The sequence below is a fragment of the Helicoverpa armigera genome, chromosome 14 (assembly GCF_030705265.1).
Source record: "Helicoverpa armigera isolate CAAS_96S chromosome 14, ASM3070526v1, whole genome shotgun sequence".
In the NCBI taxonomy this organism is placed as follows: domain Eukaryota; kingdom Metazoa; phylum Arthropoda; class Insecta; order Lepidoptera; family Noctuidae; genus Helicoverpa; species Helicoverpa armigera.
In genome coordinates, this window is record NC_087133.1 from 10029678 (window position 1) to 10049101 (window position 19424).

Below are 19424 nucleotides of genomic sequence, written 5' to 3' on the forward strand. Positions count from 1 at the left end.
GTTATAAATCTGTTGTGATTTATTTACAATTTCAACTGATACTGAATGAAGGTAATACATGTTGCAATGCTTAAACTAGAAACAATATTTAATATAGAAACTATACTATGATGAAATAATTCTAGTACTTTCTACAAAATTCTGAATGGAAATGGAAACCAGACATTGACAATAATATTGACATCGACCACAAGCGTTCCAATCCAGAAAATTTGCAGCTGCTTAGTTTTCTAATGTTAAGCATTGGTATTTGCTATCACACTCTCCTATCGTCCTCATGCCATGTAAAATCGGTGAGAAAAGGGAGGTTAAATTATTGATATGCTTATAATAAACTAATGAGCTGGAGCTGGATTGCAATTAGAACAGCTGTCGATTAATTTTTTTGTTTGTTGCGCAATAAATAAAATAATCAACATTTACACGCAAAAACATAAAACATCACCGGAAAAATCATCAAGTTAAACTGAAAATGGCAAGCAGCAATTTCATGGAAAAATTACGTACCTTTTTTGGGTTACGACAGGATCCACCCAGAAATGATTTCCGAAATCCGATTTGGAGTTCCGACGACGAAGACGACGGTGATGAACTTTACACAAGACACGAAATGGAAGACTTCACTAATGCTATGGACATTCATCAAGAGTTCTCCAGGCAGATGCTGGATATGATCCAAACGTTCGGTGCCATGTTTGGTGATATAAAATCATTCATTAACGAGAACCCTGTGGACTCTTTCGCGACCATCAACCCTCTTCCCCCAGAACACAATCACCCGGAACACTTTCATGGAGACAATATAAGGGACTATTATCTGAAACCCGGCTACCACAGCCGTCCACATGAGCATGTTAAAGAAGACGTTGATCTAGATGGCAAAATCTCATCCAATGATTTATCTGGATTGTTCAAAAAAAAGAGAGACTCACAGATTGGTCCCATTACACCCTTTAACGGTGAGTTAGTGCCAGGCCGTTCCTTCTGCCAGACTATCATCACAACAAGTGTCACCAAGTCTGATGGTTCGGTGGAAACCAGGCGGATAGTCAAAAGCGGGAATGAAGTAGTTGAAGAGACTGTGACCTCCACATCCACTGGAACGGACACCCGAATGCCACAAACACCAGGTTTGGATCAATTATCAAGTCCCGGCCTTATATACAACAATGTCATGTCTGAACTCTCTTCTTTATTTAGACATTTTTATTAATATTTAATCCCATTTCCATAGTTGTATACGTAGACCATTTGGATTATTAGAATAAGATAACAATTCTATTTTCTCTTTCTTGCAGAGGAATAAATTGAAATTGGTAACTTCATAGTATTTGCATGTGATATGCAAAATATTGATGTTTAATTATTACCAAAGTTTATTCTTCAATATATAGTCAACTACAAAAAAAAGTCCTTGAATTGTAGTCATGATAGCTAATGGATGTGAATTATAAATATTTTGTTACATTACCTGTAGATGTGGTTAGTATAAGACCTTACTGTTAATTACATTGATCAAACAAATATCCACTGTTTTGGAATTACATCTTAATAAATAAATAAATACATAATATGCAACCAATAACTTCTTTTAATCAAACTGAATGAACCCATTAATACAGTTTAACCAAGACGCAACAAAAATTTTAAATAAAAATCACGCACAAAAGCTTCTTTCATACATCATTATACTAAATAAAAATGGCTTCACTTGACATCGCCAATGATATAGACGAATCCTTTTCAATAGAATGTCACACAGTAGATTCCCCAGAAAGTTGCAATATTATCCTAAATGTTTCCAAAGATAAATTCACAGTTCTTACATACAATATAAGAAGCTATCAAAAAAACTTCGACGACTTTAAAGTTGCTTTATATAGGTTGAACTCAAACATTGACGTAATTGTGCTAACAGAGTGCTGGCTGTCTGAAGGCACAATCTTAGAAGAAATGCCAGGGTACTACATATACAGAACCTCTTCCCAAGTTAACAAAAACGGAGGTATTGTTACCTACATCAGAACAGCTTGGAATAACGTTACTAGTACGGAAGCCAATCTAGCTGACGCTGACAGTTTGCTCTTAAACATCACATATGACATTACACTTCTAGCAATATACCGTTCCCCTTCTTTTACTAACGCAGACACCTTCTTCAGTTCCCTTGACACTATACTCTCAGATCTAAAACATAAGCAAACAATCATAGTAGCTGGTGACATTAATATTAACATTATAGACTTAGAAAATAACCAGGCTTCTAGCTATTCATGTCTCATGGCTTCACACGACCTGACTCCTGCGATCACTGCTCCTACGAGATGCGGTTCATGTATTGACCACATATTTGTTAAAACCAACGCAACTGCAGTCGGTCTCGTCTGCAACCTCTCCATCACGGACCATGACTTAGCGCTGTGCAGTGTACATCTTAAGCCGAACACGATACAAACCAAACGCTGGAAAACTAAAACTGATTGGAATGCTGTGGATGCCGAGATCGCCCAATCCGACTGGGAACCCATCTACACTTCCTCCTGCGTAAATAACTCGATAAAAATATTTAACAATATTGTCACCGGCGCAATCAACAAGCACACAAAACAAATAAAGATCTCCAGGAAACTTGCTAACATCCAACCATGGGTCACACCCGGCTTAATAAGATGCATGAGACAACGTGACAAACTACATCTAGAATGCAAAGCTAACCCTAGTGATGACATCAAACGCCTAATCTATACACGTTATAGAAACTACCTGCACATGTTGCTACGCAATCTTAAAAACACACACAACAAAAAGGAAATACACGTAAATAAAGACAACCCTAAAAGACTCTGGGCGGCTATAAAAAACATCTGCGGAAACAAGAGCACCCAAAACAGCGCTACACAATTAATTACATCTAGCACCTCCCCCACACAAGCACTTGATATCTGCAATCAGCACTTTGTCAACGTAGGAGAACAGCACGCAGCCAAAATCCTCAACAAACTCGGGATACCACACAACACACTAATAGACTCTTACCGGTCACAACAAAACAACTCACAATCATTCTTTATGAGTCCTACTGACGATGAAGAAATCACCAACATTATACGGAATCTAAAAATAGACAGTGCACCTGGTCCCGATCAACTCACAGTTTACTTACTCTCTAAATGCATCAATAGCTTTATCAAACCCTTAACCCACATATTCAATTTAAGTCTAGAAACCGGTGTCTTTCCAGATTCCTGGAAGACGGCATCCGTGACCCCTATTTATAAAACTGGATCTAAAGACGACCCTAAAAATTACAGACCCATAGCTCTCTTAAGCATAGTCTCAAAAATATTAGAGAAAATAGTTAACAAAAGACTCACAGAATATCTCGATAAAAATCACATCATTTCAGACCGGCAATTCGGCTTCCGTCAAGGCAGATCCACCGAAGACGCAGTGTCACTTCTGACAGATCGAGTTTCCTTCTATATCGAAAACGGACAATACTGCATTGGTGTATTCCTCGATCTGGCAAAAGCTTTCGACACGGTGTCGACGGGACTGCTACTAAAAAAACTCGAGCTCTTTGGCATTAGGGGCAACACACTGGAATGGTTCCGCAGCTACCTCACACACCGTAAGCAATACGTCAAAATAGGTGGACATAAAAGTAAACTCCTTCCAATTAATTATGGAGTACCTCAAGGCAGCACGCTGGGCCCCACCTTGTTCACACTTTACATAAACGACATAGTAAGCCTGCCTCTTAACGGTGCCGAAATTGTCACATACGCCGACGATACAGCCATTGTCTTTCATGGAAGGTCCTGGGACTGTGTACGGGAACTGGCTGAACGCGGACTTTCTGAGATAGCACAATCCCTAGACCATAATCTACTGACACTAAATGTAACCAAAAGCAAGTTCATTACGTTCTGCAAGACAAATTCTACCTGTCCTCCACGCTCATTCACTCTAAAAATACACTCGTGCACACAACCGCAAAATAATGACTCCCAACAACACTGCGCCTGCGAAACAATCGCACGTACTGACACCATTAGGTACCTCGGAGTCATCATAGACCAACACCTAAACTATAAGGCACACATCTACTCACTGTCTGCTAGAGTCCGAAAACTAATTCATGTCATGAAAAAACTTAGGGACTGCTCACCACTAGACGTACTGAAGACGGTATACTTCGCTCTCTGCCAATCCGTCATTCAGTACTGCATACGCATATGGGGGAGTGCTGGAAAAAGCACCTTCATAACTTTGGAAAGAGCACAAAGAGCTCTAATTAAGGTGGCCTTAAAACTACCGTTTAAATTTCCTACAGACACATTGTATGGAAAGTTCCGTGTACTAAGGGTTCGACAGCTATTTATACTCGTGGCAACTCTTGCTACTCACGCCGTCATCAAAAAACGCGCCGACTACCAGGACTTACTTAGAAAACGGATCTTTAGAATACCTTTACCAAATGCCAACTCTGAATTAGCCAGACGTTGCACCCAATACTCAAATCCTAGCACGTACAACAAGGTCAGCAGAATTTGTGACCTTAGAGACTGTACTCACAATATGTGTAAAAAGAAGATAACTGCAGCCCTACTAAAACTGACTTACATCGAAACCGAAGCTCTGCTGTAGTACCTACAAAGCCACCAACACCATCAACATACCTACAAAGTCACCCACACCATCAACACTATCACTCTCGGACCGACACTACACACCACACACTCTCTCACCTCACACACACTCATTCACACATGCCCTCACATACACACCAAACTAGCATAAAAGCCCGATTAATTCACCTAGTTTTAATATCATTTTTTTTATATTATGTACCTCAATTTAAGTTCCAACATCCTTAGCTCATAATTTCCTTTAATATTTCATCTCCAAAGATTTGGTACCTATGTAACTTTATAATATAAGCAATATTAAAGCACTCAGAGCCACAAGATACAAGCTGTGCTTAGTTTGTGGCTCAACGGTAACTACCACAATGTAAAGTTGCGTTTTTGACAATAAACATTATTTTATTTTATTTTTTTATTTTTATTATTACCTATGGAATCAATTTTTCCGAAATATTATTCACTACCTGTTTTCTGCCTTCCCACATTCACACGAAGGATACTTCCCGCACCTCGGGCCTAGCATGGCGATTCTATCTCTATTCTACCAAGAAACGACAAAGCTCTTTCTTTCCCACTCGACATGTCTTCTACCCGAGCATGACGCGAGCTGTAGACTCGCGTTTCTATCAAGAGAAAGACTTTCCATAGCAACGGATAAGTAGCTAGTGATGGGTCGTTCTGCGATGAATTTACGTTTAGTTAGCCAAAAAAATGTGTCAATGCACTATTTTTCACGCATGAACCTATACATAAACTCACGTAACTCAAAGTAACAACAAAACGTATTCATCGAACTTATTTTTTATCTGTGGAACTAAAATGGTTCATGTTTGTTTGTTTACAAAAAACGATTATTGTTGTTGATTTTACGTATTTAGATATTGGTGATTACTGCGTGCAGCAAGAAAAAAGTAAGTAAGATTTTGTGATTAAATAAATAAAGTACTGATTATTCCAATAGTTGTGTGTAATTAATCCAAACGAACATAATAATTATCCATACATACGATGAAAAGAACAAAGGAAAATAACATAATAATCTCAATAAATGGTGATTGGTGGCATTGTCTGATGAGAACTTTGCCATGCACAGCTCAATGCGTTCCTCACTGTTATCTTGCTTCCCTATATTATTGTCCGAAGTGTTTTTACTTTCGTCGTTACTAAACCTGTTTATTTACAGCGTACGAAGTCCCATCCAATAAACAGAGAAGATAGTATCCCGATCCATTGGGAAAAGAAGGCCACGATAAAGAAGAATAGGTCCGTATTCAAAAGCTGCTGAAAAAATATGGAAAAGAACGAGTTCTTGGCATACAATGCTGACACGAGAAACATTCTATTAGTAAGTGTCTTTAAATAATATTCATTTACTAGTAATAGTTCTCCAGACTTGTTGGTTTCATTCTAGCAAAACTCTCATGCTTTGTTTTCAAAGTATAATTATGGCAATAATAATTATAGTACCTATTTGTTGCTTGTGTGATATAAGCAACAACTCTTAAGATAAAAAATAAAATAAGACAATCATTTACACAGAGGTAAAGGTTTATTTACATAAAATTAAGGCTACAGATAGTCATTCATTCAAAATAGGCTGAAAATCAGCAGCAGAAGCGGTGGAACAAACTCCCCAGCAACTCAATTCTGTCTGTATGGTTTGAAGAACTGTTGATATACAAAGATATTCATAATAGTTGCTCTTCTGTGAGTTGCAGCTTGTAGTAAGCTACCGCTAAGGTCATTAGTGTGTCTCTCTTTCTGCCTTTCTTCGGGAAGAGTTGTAGCATAGGCACCCTGCAAAAAGAAATAACTGTTTGGTAAAGAGTTTTTACAAGAATTATTTTACAGTATAATAAAAGAATAACATACTGATAGTGACACATTATCAGCATTCTTATTGATGTCATGAGTCAAGACCCTAACGCATGACTAGAATCCCCTGAAAATGAATGTTAATTTAATTTTGTGTTCTTGTTTCAGATTACAAAAAAAGGATGCTAAATGACAACTGGGTCGTCAGTTTACAAATTATAAATTATTGAAATGATATCATTTAATAAAGAATGTGAATATTAAAATCATAATGGTTGTTTATTTAAAATGTCATTTTTTCTTAGCAGATAAAACTGTCCAATTCTAGAGTCATATAGCCTGCAGTTTGTTCTTAATGAGAGAACTATTGAAAATTGATTGTTTATGAACTCTGTCAGGATAATTGGCATTTATGTTCAGTATTTTGCACTCAGTATCTACAATCTGAAATAGAGGTTATATCTAATATTAGGTATCATCATCATCATCTCAGCCATAGGACGTCCACTGCTGAACATAGGCCTCCCCCTTTGATCTCCACAGATACCTGTTGGAATATATTAGGTATACTAACCTTGTATTCACTGCAAAAACAAATTGCTTAAAAAATTTGCTAACAGTGGTTAGTAATGTTGTTAATGACCTAGGACCCGAACAAAGAACCTGCAACAATTAAGCTTTGTTAAATATTTTTCTTCTGTTTAATTATTTTCTTGCAATGAAGGGTAATACCTACATAATAGACAAAATAATCTTAGAAACAATAATAAATGAATAGATCTTTCTATATTTAACTTATCTATAAGGACGAAAACTTTGTCATATTTTTGGTTGGAAAGCACAACGAAATAAAATAGACTGTAGGTACTTACATTGATTGATATGAACAGGCAGTCCCTAAGATATCCTAGGAGACAGATTCCGCACAAATACTGCACCATCTCTGCACATTTACGTTTTCAATGTCGAGAGGCTTAACACTCGTATAGCTCGTTCTTTGAGCTTTACACTGATTCTTCTCAGCATAAAAACTGACCACATGACGACGGTAGGACCCCGACATACTTTGTAAATGCTTTTTGAGATCTTAAAATTATAATAATATTCTTGTCTACTCTTGTCTAGGTCCGATGAGATGTAGAGTATTTGACATTTCATATAGAAAGTTATATCTACTCCCAAATGTCAAAAGTAGAGAAAATATAGTCGTCATGCTCGACGCGATAGACACATGTCGACGAAGAAAAGAAACATTTCTTTTCTCGATGTCAAACATCGCCATGCTCGGGTCGATAGAAATCTTTCTTCAATCTGTCATTTTGTCGATTCTTCGGTAGACAAAAGCTGTTTCTATGGCGGTCATGCTAGGCCCGCTGGTTGAAAGGAAGTCTGTAATTTCTTAGACTATAGACTATCTCTGTACTTAATTTTATTTAAATCAGTTCATTTGATTTGATGAACCAGAACTGACAGTGCTATAAAGGTACTGGAGTGGAGTGTAAAACAAACAATATGATTTCCACATAGTTTATTAAATAAATACTAATTAATTGTAAATTCAGAGTGCTTATTTAATACATAAAGGAAAGTCAGGTGACAAAGTTACAAAATATAAGCAATGCTTTGAAAATCCCTGGAATTGGCTTCATAGCAATTCATTCTGCTTTGAGAAAATCTTATAAAAATTTACATCTTAAATGGACATGAAGAAAAATAAACTTGTAGAACATCCTTTTTTAGTTTTTTTTAAGAATGTCTAGGTACCTACAGTAAATGCATATTGTGGATTATGGCTTGTTATACAAAGTACCTATTATGAACCTTATACAATTTTCGTTATTCATGATTCGGTAACGCAGAAATATGTGAATGTCTCGTAATAGTCCTAGCATGTGGAGCAATACTCGATGATGCAACAAAGAAAAATAATTAGGAAACTTGTGAAAAGTCGTATGTGACTCATGATTGACCCGCGTGTTGTCAAGCTTATCGTCGATCTGAAGATTAAGTAGTGGTGATAGGGATCGTATTATAGAACATTTTGTCATGGTCCGATACGCCAATATGGCATTTAAATTTTGAAAACTTGAACATTTTGAATTGGAAGTATCGTGTCGGACATCTGCGATGAGGCCACGTTGCGTTCGCCTTCCTGCAAACGGATGCTCACTGGTTTTGATACCAAATGTGCGTTGCGGCAACCGTGTGACTTGTAGAGTGGTTGCGGAGTGCCAACAGCGCTGCGGTAGCTACACGAAACGTCCAATTCATAGGTAATCCTTAGAATTTTATTCATAACTTTGTCGCGTCACTTTCAGAAGTAAAGTTTTCGTGTTCAGTCGCAGTAGCAAGCGTCGGCCGTATTGCTCTTGATCCATGTTAGGTATCGGTTCACCCTGGAGTACACTCCATATTTGTCTGGTCTCGCACAACCTTCGCCCCAAGACACCACACCTGGAACACGTAAATTACGAATTAGACTACCGTCATGCTGGGAATTGTTATTTCAAATGGGATTGTGGCATTTCATTATATTCCGATTTTCCGTATATTAGTCCAAAACTCATAAGTTTGAAAAGAAATTGAAGAGGTACGGATTGAAAAAACTTTAGAAGGTAGGTACTCTAGTACCTATGTAACTTTTATTTGTGAAGCTGAAATTGTAACATTACAAGAGCCTTTGCAAGTCTCTCTGGATTTAGTAAAGGAGACCTCATAACTACTAAATATCTAAACTAACTAAGCTCCGTGAGGTTTTTCTCCAATGACCATTTCATGAGGTCCATTCTGCAAGCAGGTAGGCTGTAGGCTGTAAGTTACTAAGTTCTTCTACTAACCGACTTCCTGATACTTCTCAGTGGTCTCGTTGAACACATGTAGCGGTCCGCCGGAGTCACCCTGACAGGCGTCACGGCCGCCATCAGGCTCGCCAGCACACATCATGTTGTCAGTCACTCTTCTGCCGTATGACCGGTCCTTGCATTCAGCGTTTGATACTATTGGCACTTTCACCTGAGGAAGGAGATTTGGGATTGAGTTTTTCAGATTCTGTTATTTGTAGGACTTGGATAGGAACAGATTTGATTATGTTAAAGACTTGTCTTCTGTTTTACAAGAGTGTTACAAACAAAGCACGTGATTACCATCTGCTAGCATAACTAAGTACCTACTCATACAGCGTACCTACCAATTTCAATTCGTTCCAGGATACATACCTCTTGCAAAGTATTAGAAATGGAGCCTCCTTCATCAGTAACCCCCCAACCAATGACGACACCGCACTGGCGGGTATAAGACAGTCCAGGGGTGGGCAGGCACACAGGCCGCACTCTGACGTCATCAACTTCTGGGGCCGCAGTGGAGGTTTCTTCAGTGGTGCTGCTGGAACTGGCTTCGGTCGTGGCTTCTCCATCTCTGCGCACTCGCTTGATTGCGGTGCTTAAGTCCAACTGAAAAAATACAAAAATCGTTAGGTACTTATTTATAGGTCATCAAGTGCAGAGTGTAAAAGATTCGAGTCATGACCAAAAATAAATCTCAATTATGGACCTATCAGGCAGAATTTATTTATTGTATGTTTCATGCCGATCGAGAGTGTTTCATAAAGAAATTCGTTAGCGATGAGGAATTTCAGCACTGGAAAGTCCGGATTTATCTCTATTGTCACGCAATTCAATTTCAAAACAAACAGTAAGTGGGTGCGAGATAGGTAGGTATCTATTTTGTTCACGTAAATGGTTTTATTGAGTGGAACGGATAAATAGAGACATAAACTTGGTCGTGACATGATTGAATGATTTATTTGCTTCTAACCCAACGGTTGAGAAATGCTTAAAACAATGGACTACGAATGTAATCTACCTACATTTGATCAGATACGAGTACCTATATATCGTCTCAACAATACTTCTATTATACGGCATATAGGCAAGTTTTTCTAATGACAATGTGTAATATACAGAGAATATCGTATAATATGCAGAGGTAAATAGAAATATGAATCATAATCTATTTATGCTTAGGCTAAGAGCATATTAACATGAAAGACCCAACGGTTCTCCTCATCTAGAAATTCCTGGACAATGTTTCTGAGAAACTAACCGCATTTTCGTTTACAGCTAAATTATTACATGGTATACCTAATTCTAAGTTTTCCTTCCTTCCTTATTCTGCAAAAACCTGTATCCTTTCATTGTTTCCAACTGGTAGATCACCTACTGCTGCCTGCTAATATCTGCTAAGGTACCTATATATAGATACTCACCCTTTCATCAAGCCTCATGAGAGCTATATCGTTGTCATAAGTGCCAGGGTTGTACCGCTGGTGACGTATCACCGCCGAGACCTTCCTGTCAATGGTCTTCGTCTCATTACGGTTGGTCGTGTCATGTTCCAGCAAACGCACTGTGAGACGCTCCTTGCGGTAGCTGTGGAGTTGAAAAATGGGTCTCAGTTATGTAGATCGGATAGCAAAATAATACACCACCACCTGTGCTATAGCTGTGGGGGTTCATAGACTCTGGATGTCTACCCAGAATCAGTGTTTCAAGATAAATCAATGATGTCGATAAGAGCCTAGGCTTTGTGGTAAAATCTTTCCAGAATATCTATCTAAGTTCTAGATCCTAGCAAAGAACCTATCTTCTAAAGTGTGAGATATTTTATGTTTACCGAACAGGAAAATTCCTAGAACGAGGTTCAACAGTAGGTAGGTAATATCAACGGTACCAAGAGCTATCCATTGGAAAACCAGGTGAAAACCGCATTTCTATAATCAGATCACTGCGATTTGCACCTGTTTAGTATTAACAAAAGCATTTAGATGCGTACGACAGAGTGCAAGTGGCATGGAGCCAATACTGCACGCATAATCAACATTTCACCTAGGCTAAGATATGCTAAAATCGGTGGGTATCCATAGGAGCCAACAAATTGGCATCAACCACTCAATAGTGTTTTTGTTCTCAATGTAATTGTGTTGCTGGCAGCAGTTGGTAAATAAAATAGTTTGTGAGAAATTAAGGCACTTCACTTATTATCGTCCATTTCATCAATAAATCCCGCTGTTCAATGCAGATTCAGAAACCTCTTAACTATTTCAACTTTTCTGGCTTGGTAACATATGAAATGTTACCATGTGTGTTCCAATGTAATCATCATTGCAGAAATATTTTCTGAAGCTCATTCCTTCTGCTAATTGAATTCCTATCTCTATTGGCACCATATCAACACAAAATTCTATGTCGTTTTCATGATTCTTACCCAGTACAATGCGCAGCAGTGAGGATATAAAGGTCATTGATGAGGGACGCCCCACAGAAGAAACGACCGTTGTACATGAGCATCGCCATCCAGGGATACTCGCGCTCTTTGGTCTCATAGCCACCGACTATCCGGCGCTTCGTCCGCGCTATACCGCATTCTGAAATATTACAGAATTTTGTAAGGATTTGCAACTTCTTTCACATAGCTAAATAATCAAATAATTCCCTACTAGGCTGCAAAATTTGAGGCTTAGGTACAACGATATGGCAAGCTCTTGCGTTATCTTCTAAACATATAGGTTCATGACGCAAGTAATGTTAACAATGTAAAAAATATTGTTATACTACTAATAGGTGATATAAATAGGAAATTTTATAATGATGTGTTTGTTATTATTTCACGCTAAAACAGATGGATGGATCCATATGCCGAATGGAGCTCCGCCGGGAGCCGGGTGTGGAATCGAGTAACTCATATAATTTGATATGAAAGCCTTTGAAGGATATAGTGGCCCACTCTTTGAGTGTCTTTTAAGTGGAATACTTACGACAAGCAGGGCAATTGGCAGGAGGATCATGTGCTATCACAGGACTGGCAGTGGTACTGGTGCCGCCCAGCAGATTGCTGACCCAGTCGAGGAAACCCTTTTCCTTCTCCTGTGGCTCCAGGCTCGCAGCTCGACAGCTCGTCACGCCGACCAGGCACACCAGAAGGATCGACCAATTCATCGTATGTAGTTATAATCTACAAATTAATTAATCTTATTACTCGGATTTTTGGAGACTCATACCTACTCAAAAGTGACAATTATCACTTCATCGGTAATTATCGATGCTGCTGGTAAAATTCGAGTTATGCGTCGTATCCTTCAACTCTGTATATTTACAGCTACATCTTAAACCGGCAAACCGTAACAAGGACCAATCCCACAATTTATATCCTTATCATAATTAGGCGGGCGCCTTCCGTACAGTTAATTTAAATATTCAAGCATAATAATCAAGTTTGGAACAAGATTGCACTGCTGATAACGTTAACGGAGAATCAAGGACACGACGTGACCGGGTCAAAAAACCCGCTGCGGGTTGCCAATTTACCGCTAACTTAAGATCACTCATCAACAGTATCCATTAGCATTAACTTTGTTTTTTTAACGTTTGATCGAGGAAAAGAAACGTGATTGCGGAATGCCTAAAGGGACAGTTTTGGGCCCTGATAAACAGGACCTGATAAATGACAGGACTTGAAAACAAAAGATTTCCTGTATCCAAGACACGAATCGCCTCGTATCTTTTGTCAGATTTATTCTGTTCAGTACAAGGAAAGTTATCTCATTTGAATATATTTTGTAAAGGAAAGTATTGCGCGAGAGTTTTTGTTTGTACGAAGAGTCTAGGTCCCGACCTTTGGCCTTGATGATTTTACGCGCACATTTCAACAAGAACTAAATTCTTCAGAGTGTATTAGGTGACTGTGTCATGATTAGCATAATGTTCTACTAGTTTTATGTAAAAAATCGTAGGTTTGGAAGAAAGCCTAGCTACTCGTGTTTACCAAATCAGCGCACGCACTGACCCACACCTAGAATGAGAACATTTAATCACGTGCTGTTGACGCATCTTTTTCTTTGTAAACTTAAAGGTAAGTACTTAATTATTCGCTAGAAATCGTCTTACAACATACTGGAAACGGCTATAAATAATCTGTTGAATGGCAAGTGATAGAATAAAATTGAAATTTCCCGCTTGGTATGCGTGCGGCGTCCGACTCCGCGGTTCCCGGGCTCGCCAGTAGAGAGCCGTCGGTTTTCCTGCTCCCCGAGACTATTTCACGGAAATGAAAGTAACTGCAGTTATTTATAGACATTCCCTTTTTCTATTCTTAGGTATTTGTAAGTAATCAAGGGTCTCAGGATAAATCAGGTATGCTTTGGAAATAGGTAATGGCGGTTCATAGAACTTCCTCATAATGGGCATGGAATAATTAAACCTTACGTAAGACATATAAAAATGGATCAAGCGACTCTATTGATATGCTAATAATCCTCAACATGTAATTAAAAGTTATGAATTTGAATGTAACTGCCACATTGTGTACGTTAACTTGAAATGCAACTGGATCCTTTTTTCTCAAATAAAACAGTTCAGCTTAAAATTGATAAAATTAAAATTATTCGAAAAACCCATAGCCTTTTCTCGTTAGTAGATAGGTATTACCCACTTACACAATTGTTAGAAAAAATCCTTTTGATGTAAAATGAAAATAAATAAATAAGAAAACATTGGAAATCACGCCTTTTGATTTATATACAGATGCGGGCCACAAGAAAAGTCATGGATTTTCCACTCCTAAAAAAACCTGGGAAAATTCGAATACTAACCGCTTCAATCACAACACTGGCACAGCACTACCGAATAAAAAAAATCAAGGTTAAAAATGAAATCGGAACTCACTAGAGGAGTAAGGAGGTGGCCAGTGCGGCTCACGACGCGCCTGCGCAGAACACACTACAGGTACAGACGCCGGTGGAGCCCAGGCCCCAACACTTTCTCCACTACGCTCCACTTAGTCCTGCCGTATGCAGGTCCTACACCCGCACGACCACTTATAAACAACCCAGTGGCGTTGTCACAAATTCCATAACTGATTTTTCTGTAATTTTTATGGAATTATTATCTGTAATGGTGTAATTAGGCATTAGCGATCATGAGGGATCCTAATAGATGCCTACACGCGATAGCTGTGATCGCCTCGTTATGTTTGTTATACAATGTGTTTGGATGCAGACCTGTGTGGTAGGTTCTAATCAGCCTGTTAGATTTCCATAGAGTTACATAATGCTCTAATTGTAATGTTTTTTTTTCTTAATGAATGAGCAAGTTAGGAGACATTGCTTCAATGGATGATCAGATAAACATACCTATGCATATTCATAACATGCTCGATTATTTAGGAAGTTTATCTAGTGATAACAATTGACAACATCATTAAAAAGTTAACAAAGTGTTGTTTTCGTGTTCTAAGTTATTTACCTCTAGAAAAGACAATTAATTATTTAAATTGAATACATCAGCTGGTGCCACGAACAGTTTAACCGCAACCGATCGCAGCTAACTTTCTTGCACGGCTTAAAATATCAGGCATTTAACAACCACGTCTTAAGATCTTCTGAAAAATGTCATACCTACCTGCGGCCCCATAATCTTTTAAGATTTATAGGATCATACATAGTGCAGGTACAGCCACACACAGCTTAGGCTACGCCCTCAATCATTCGTCAAGTGCTACGGACTACAATTACCCAACAACGCCATCTTTCGGTTTTGTTACAATCAAACTCATTTCAATTCAGTAGAGAGTACTAGCTGGGGATGTGATTTCTTGAGATAATAATCGCCTTTGCAATAAGCGAGTCGAAGAGACTTGTGCCTGATCTTTAACAAATCGTGTGAGATGCGGAGGTGTGAGATGAAGATGACTCTTCAAATTGTAAAATGAAAGAGCCTATTTAAGCAAATCACTGGAGTTCAAAAGGTGCAATTTGCTACATGATCTAAGTACCGAAAGTCTAAGTTTGGTTATATGGTCAGCATTTCCGAAAGTGATCGAAATTAGATTTGGAAGACATCATACGCCAAGAATGACTTTATATAATTTCCTTCGTAGCATCATCCTAAAGCGGAAGGAATCGTCAGTTTCGATTGCAACATCCATTGTTTGAGTGACAATGGCTCTCTTCATCATAAACCACCACGGTCGCAGAGCCATCTGTTTGTTTGGTAAGAAGTTGTTTTTGAGGTGGAAAATCATCAAATGACCTCTCCCCTTTATTTATTTATTTACTAATTTATGTGCAGCGGGAGAATCTCTGTAGGTACTTTCTGGAGTCCTTTGTGTACCAGGGTCGCGGTAATTCTTCGAATCCTGCAGTAATCTGCACTACGATGTATGTAATATACATATGTAACATACTATTTATAGAAAAAAAAACATTTAATAATAATTGTGTCTAGAGTAGGCAAGTAGACAGATCCTGAATAGCCTGATTCATGTTATAATAATTCATACATAGTATTTCTTAAATTAAAAGCTTAAACAAAACGAATTAAAGAGATTACACTATGCATCCAAAAAACCAAGTGCAACCACAATTTACCCAAAATATTTACCACATAATCAGCAAATTATTTGCACCTGTAACATTACCTGTAGGACTGTCCCATAAACCAACAGCAATTTATCTGTCACTTCTTAATCAGCTACCAGTCTTACCGCAAGCGTACCGAAATGCGGCAGAAATTTAAAATTGCTGGACCATTTTGTTCGCTCAGTGGCTCAGAACAAGCTTACTTACTCGTGTTTTTTTAGTAAAATCGCTTATCTCCATATTCGTTGGTTCGGTTAAATGCTTTTACTTTGCACCCGCTGCGCAGGCGCCGTGATACTCATAAGAATATTGTAACTAGGCCAAACGGGCAGTATCGGCGGTCCAAACAATAAATTCGGTACTTGTTCCAACAAGATTCCGCTGTTTTATAAATTGTCAAGATAGGTATTATGTTCCGAAAAAATCTGCGGAAATTACGATCTCTGATGCAAATTGCAATAGTGCAAAATATGTACTTAGGCACTTAGCAAGTCTGGTTCCCTAAAAAATACTAATTAGTAACAACATCCATCAAGCATGTTAAATGAAGTATTGAAAGACAGATACCTACGCTAATTTTCGACGTTTGTCTTCCTTAAAAGTGGTCCTAGAAATGATCCCTGTGGAACTCCTCTTTTAAATAATAAAATTTGAAGAATTTTTTTTCGTCTTACAACAAATAATTAAAATATAACTATACCCTATTCAGAGGTGGTTACTTTACCTACCATTAGCTAAGTCGAACACAAGTTATTCTATCCAAATTATGAAACGTGATCATATTCTGTTTTTGCGAACAAGAGAGACATTCACACACTCCCTTAAAAATTTCGCAACAGAAAGAAGCTACCATAAAATGCAAAAGTGGAACATTACATGGTCAAACCGCATGCAGGTCGGCTTTGCAGGCCAATGCTGAGGCGAACTGTGTCAGTGCATAGGGTACACTTTATTCGCAGATATGGAGGCATCAATAAATATGATAAACTTTTTATTACCACTGGTTTTTGATTAAACTGCAAAAAAAAGCAATGAAAAATGTTCGTGTTGTGCAGTGAGAAGTTATCGAGATACGCAGGTTTGTACCTATTTGGAAGCATCCATTTATTCCTCACTTGCACAACTCAAAGTCAAACTCTAGATTGGTGGTAGGTACGAGGGGGGTGTCGTCAGAAGCCAAGGACTACATATAATAACTAGTCTTACTAATGTAAAAAAACTCCCCTATATGGCATTAGGTACCAGCCTGGCAAGGGTTGTCGAGCTTTTGTGGCACCTGTTGACAATAAGATTTATGTTCCAAAAGAAGCTACATTCTTAATTCGGGTCTGAGAGTTCACATCACAGGGTATTTTCTACTAGATAATATTATCGAACTGGGGAAGCGGTTATATTATTGTTCCAATATAAAATTTAATGCAAATGTAAATTAATGACAATAGGTATACTATTTTCGTTAATATCTTTGTCATCTTTCACTTAGTATTTCGGATTTATGAATGTCTATTACGAAAAGTCTAATCATTATTTATTAAATTACACTCACAGCATCGGTATAGTATATAAAATTTCTGATATGTATACTGAGGTGCATAATATTTCCGTAAGTGTACATAGTTAAATATCTTCAGACGGATAAGAAAAGATATCGCAATACAACTGAATAATACAAATACAAAACAAGAATCGAATACGAATCAAGAATCGAATCTAAACAAAAAATCTAAATTCTACGAATACCAAAGATAATTCAAGTCTGTCATAAAAAAGCTCAGTGAAAGTGTTCAAACAGAATACGCCAATAAGATAAAAATAACTACATGACGACACTAAATTCACAACTTCTACTAAAATAGTAAAGAAAGTGATTTATACTTTCTTAGCAGAATAAAAGATAAGTGGCAGCAATAACATTACCTTTAAAGTACCTTTAAGTATAAATTAAGTACTTAAGATAAGTACAACGTAAATAATATATGGAGAAGGACTTTGCAACCATCCCCATTGACTAAAGATGACGTTTATGAATAATTTACAATTAAATTCAGTTCTAAAGATACAGCTACTTCTGAGCACTCAGTTAAAAAATATTTGAAAGTGGACTAACAAACTAAACAAAGACCTTAAAACTCTAAATTATTCAATTAAAATTGCAAAAAGAAATATTAAAATGGAAAAATGGCATTTCGAATAGTATGACAATAGTAATTCGCGCGGTAGAGTGGGCGTGCATCGTTATCGGCATACGGGTGGCCCGTCGCCTTGGCCCCGTTGCACACATCTTCAGCACCGGCTCTTTCCATGAAACTAACCTTCAGCGGCACCCACAAGGTCACCAATGTTTGTCTAGACTAGCGACCCTTTGATAAATATTTCGACAAACACGGAAATTATGAGATAACTCCCAGATCTAGTTCAAGTATCAATGTTAAACAAACTTTTCTACGGGTTTTTTGGAAGGTCGATTTTAATGATCGTTAATAGTTTTTCTGTTGTTTTGGTATCTATGTTGAAATTCAACAACGCTGACTTACTTTTATTGCATCCGCGACAATCCGTGTAACTGGGATAATAAATTATTACAACGGTATTTACACATGGTGGCATTACGCACAAGATAAATCATAATATCAATTACAGTATTATTCCACGGCACACAACGTAAACAAGAAAGTAGAATGGCGCCTCGATGGTATTCTGACGGCCGCTGCGAAGCCTCCATTTACCCCTGCATAAATGTTTGTTCCGAAATATCAATAATTGCAAAACGTTCAAAATACATCGCTTTAATCCTGACATTACGTAAAAAGTTGAGTAAGATTGTCCAAATATAAAAGAATTAAATTGAACAACTCGAGCCATCCGGCCACTGCTGGTGAAATTAAATTCATGTTGCGTAACATTCAAGCTCGACTTTCTGCAAGGATATATGCGCAGTACACGCGACCCACTCACGAACGACTTCGCGACATCCTTTCTATACACACAATACACTAATACTAGGTTATTTTAAGACGCACATCTCTTAAATTATGCTAATCTAGTCTCACAAGCCAAACAAATTTCACACGCATTCGAATTAATGATGACTAACACAATGACTTTATTAGATATCACTATTCGCCTAATGGTTTCCTTTCCAGCAAACCAAAAAAGAACATGAATACAAAAGAAATGTGTAGCCAAGCGCTACTACTTCAATTTCACCAAAAACGTCGCTGGATCGTGATAACCCAGACATTAAAGTATTCGAAGTGATCAATTAAACTAATTGAACGTGAAAGCGATCCCATTCATTATTATGCACTCTTATAAGGAATGCAACGGGACCCGTGTTCTTTTAAGGGTGTGTCCCTATTAATTAATGACAACATACAGCTTTACCAAGTAATAATGTGACGTAACTAATTACGGAACTTGATTTTCCGCTACCGGTCGCACGTGAATGGTGAGCTTTTTGTTGTATTTATGCATCTTTAAGTAGGGGGCTTGCCTCTTGGCCGTGCAAGATGATGAATACCAAGTCGCACCAACACATTCGATTGCAG

The 19424-nt window shown here is 37.9% G+C and overlaps 2 protein-coding genes and 2 long non-coding RNA genes across 5 annotated transcripts; 2 read left to right on the top strand and 2 right to left on the bottom strand.

The window, feature by feature from the left end:
• Positions 1–25: 25 nt before the first annotated feature.
• LOC110375335 (uncharacterized) lies at positions 26–1585 on the top strand. Its single transcript, XM_049837202.2, has one exon. It carries the CDS (start codon positions 473–475, stop codon positions 1211–1213), a length of 741 nt encoding a protein of 246 aa, XP_049693159.1. The 5' UTR covers positions 26–472; the 3' UTR covers positions 1214–1585.
• Positions 1586–5406: 3821 nt separating this feature from the next.
• On the top strand, positions 5407–6736 carry LOC135117784 (uncharacterized). Its single transcript, XR_010277164.1, has 3 exons — positions 5407–5560; positions 5833–5994; positions 6633–6736. It is a non-coding gene; the product is annotated as an uncharacterized LOC135117784 (long non-coding RNA).
• On the bottom strand, positions 6180–7841 carry LOC135117785 (uncharacterized). Its single transcript, XR_010277165.1, has 3 exons — positions 7337–7841; positions 7039–7127; positions 6180–6446 (listed from the first exon to the last, which is right to left on the bottom strand). It is a non-coding gene; the product is annotated as an uncharacterized LOC135117785 (long non-coding RNA).
• A 136-nt stretch (positions 7842–7977) lies between these two features.
• LOC110375353 (trypsin-1) lies at positions 7978–14334 on the bottom strand. 2 transcript variants are annotated; one of them, XM_021333431.3, is made up of 7 exons: positions 14183–14334; positions 12277–12473; positions 11727–11886; positions 10729–10891; positions 9680–9913; positions 9302–9476; positions 7978–8918 (listed from the first exon to the last, which is right to left on the bottom strand). In XM_021333431.3, exons 2-7 carry the CDS (start codon positions 12455–12457, stop codon positions 8800–8802), a joined length of 1032 nt encoding a protein of 343 aa, XP_021189106.3. In that variant the 5' UTR covers positions 12458–12473; positions 14183–14334; the 3' UTR covers positions 7978–8799. The 2 variants fall into 2 exon arrangements, with proteins under 2 accessions (XP_021189106.3, XP_021189107.3); XM_021333432.3 differs by having other exon boundaries at positions 14110–14306.
• Positions 14335–19424: the final 5090 nt, after the last annotated feature.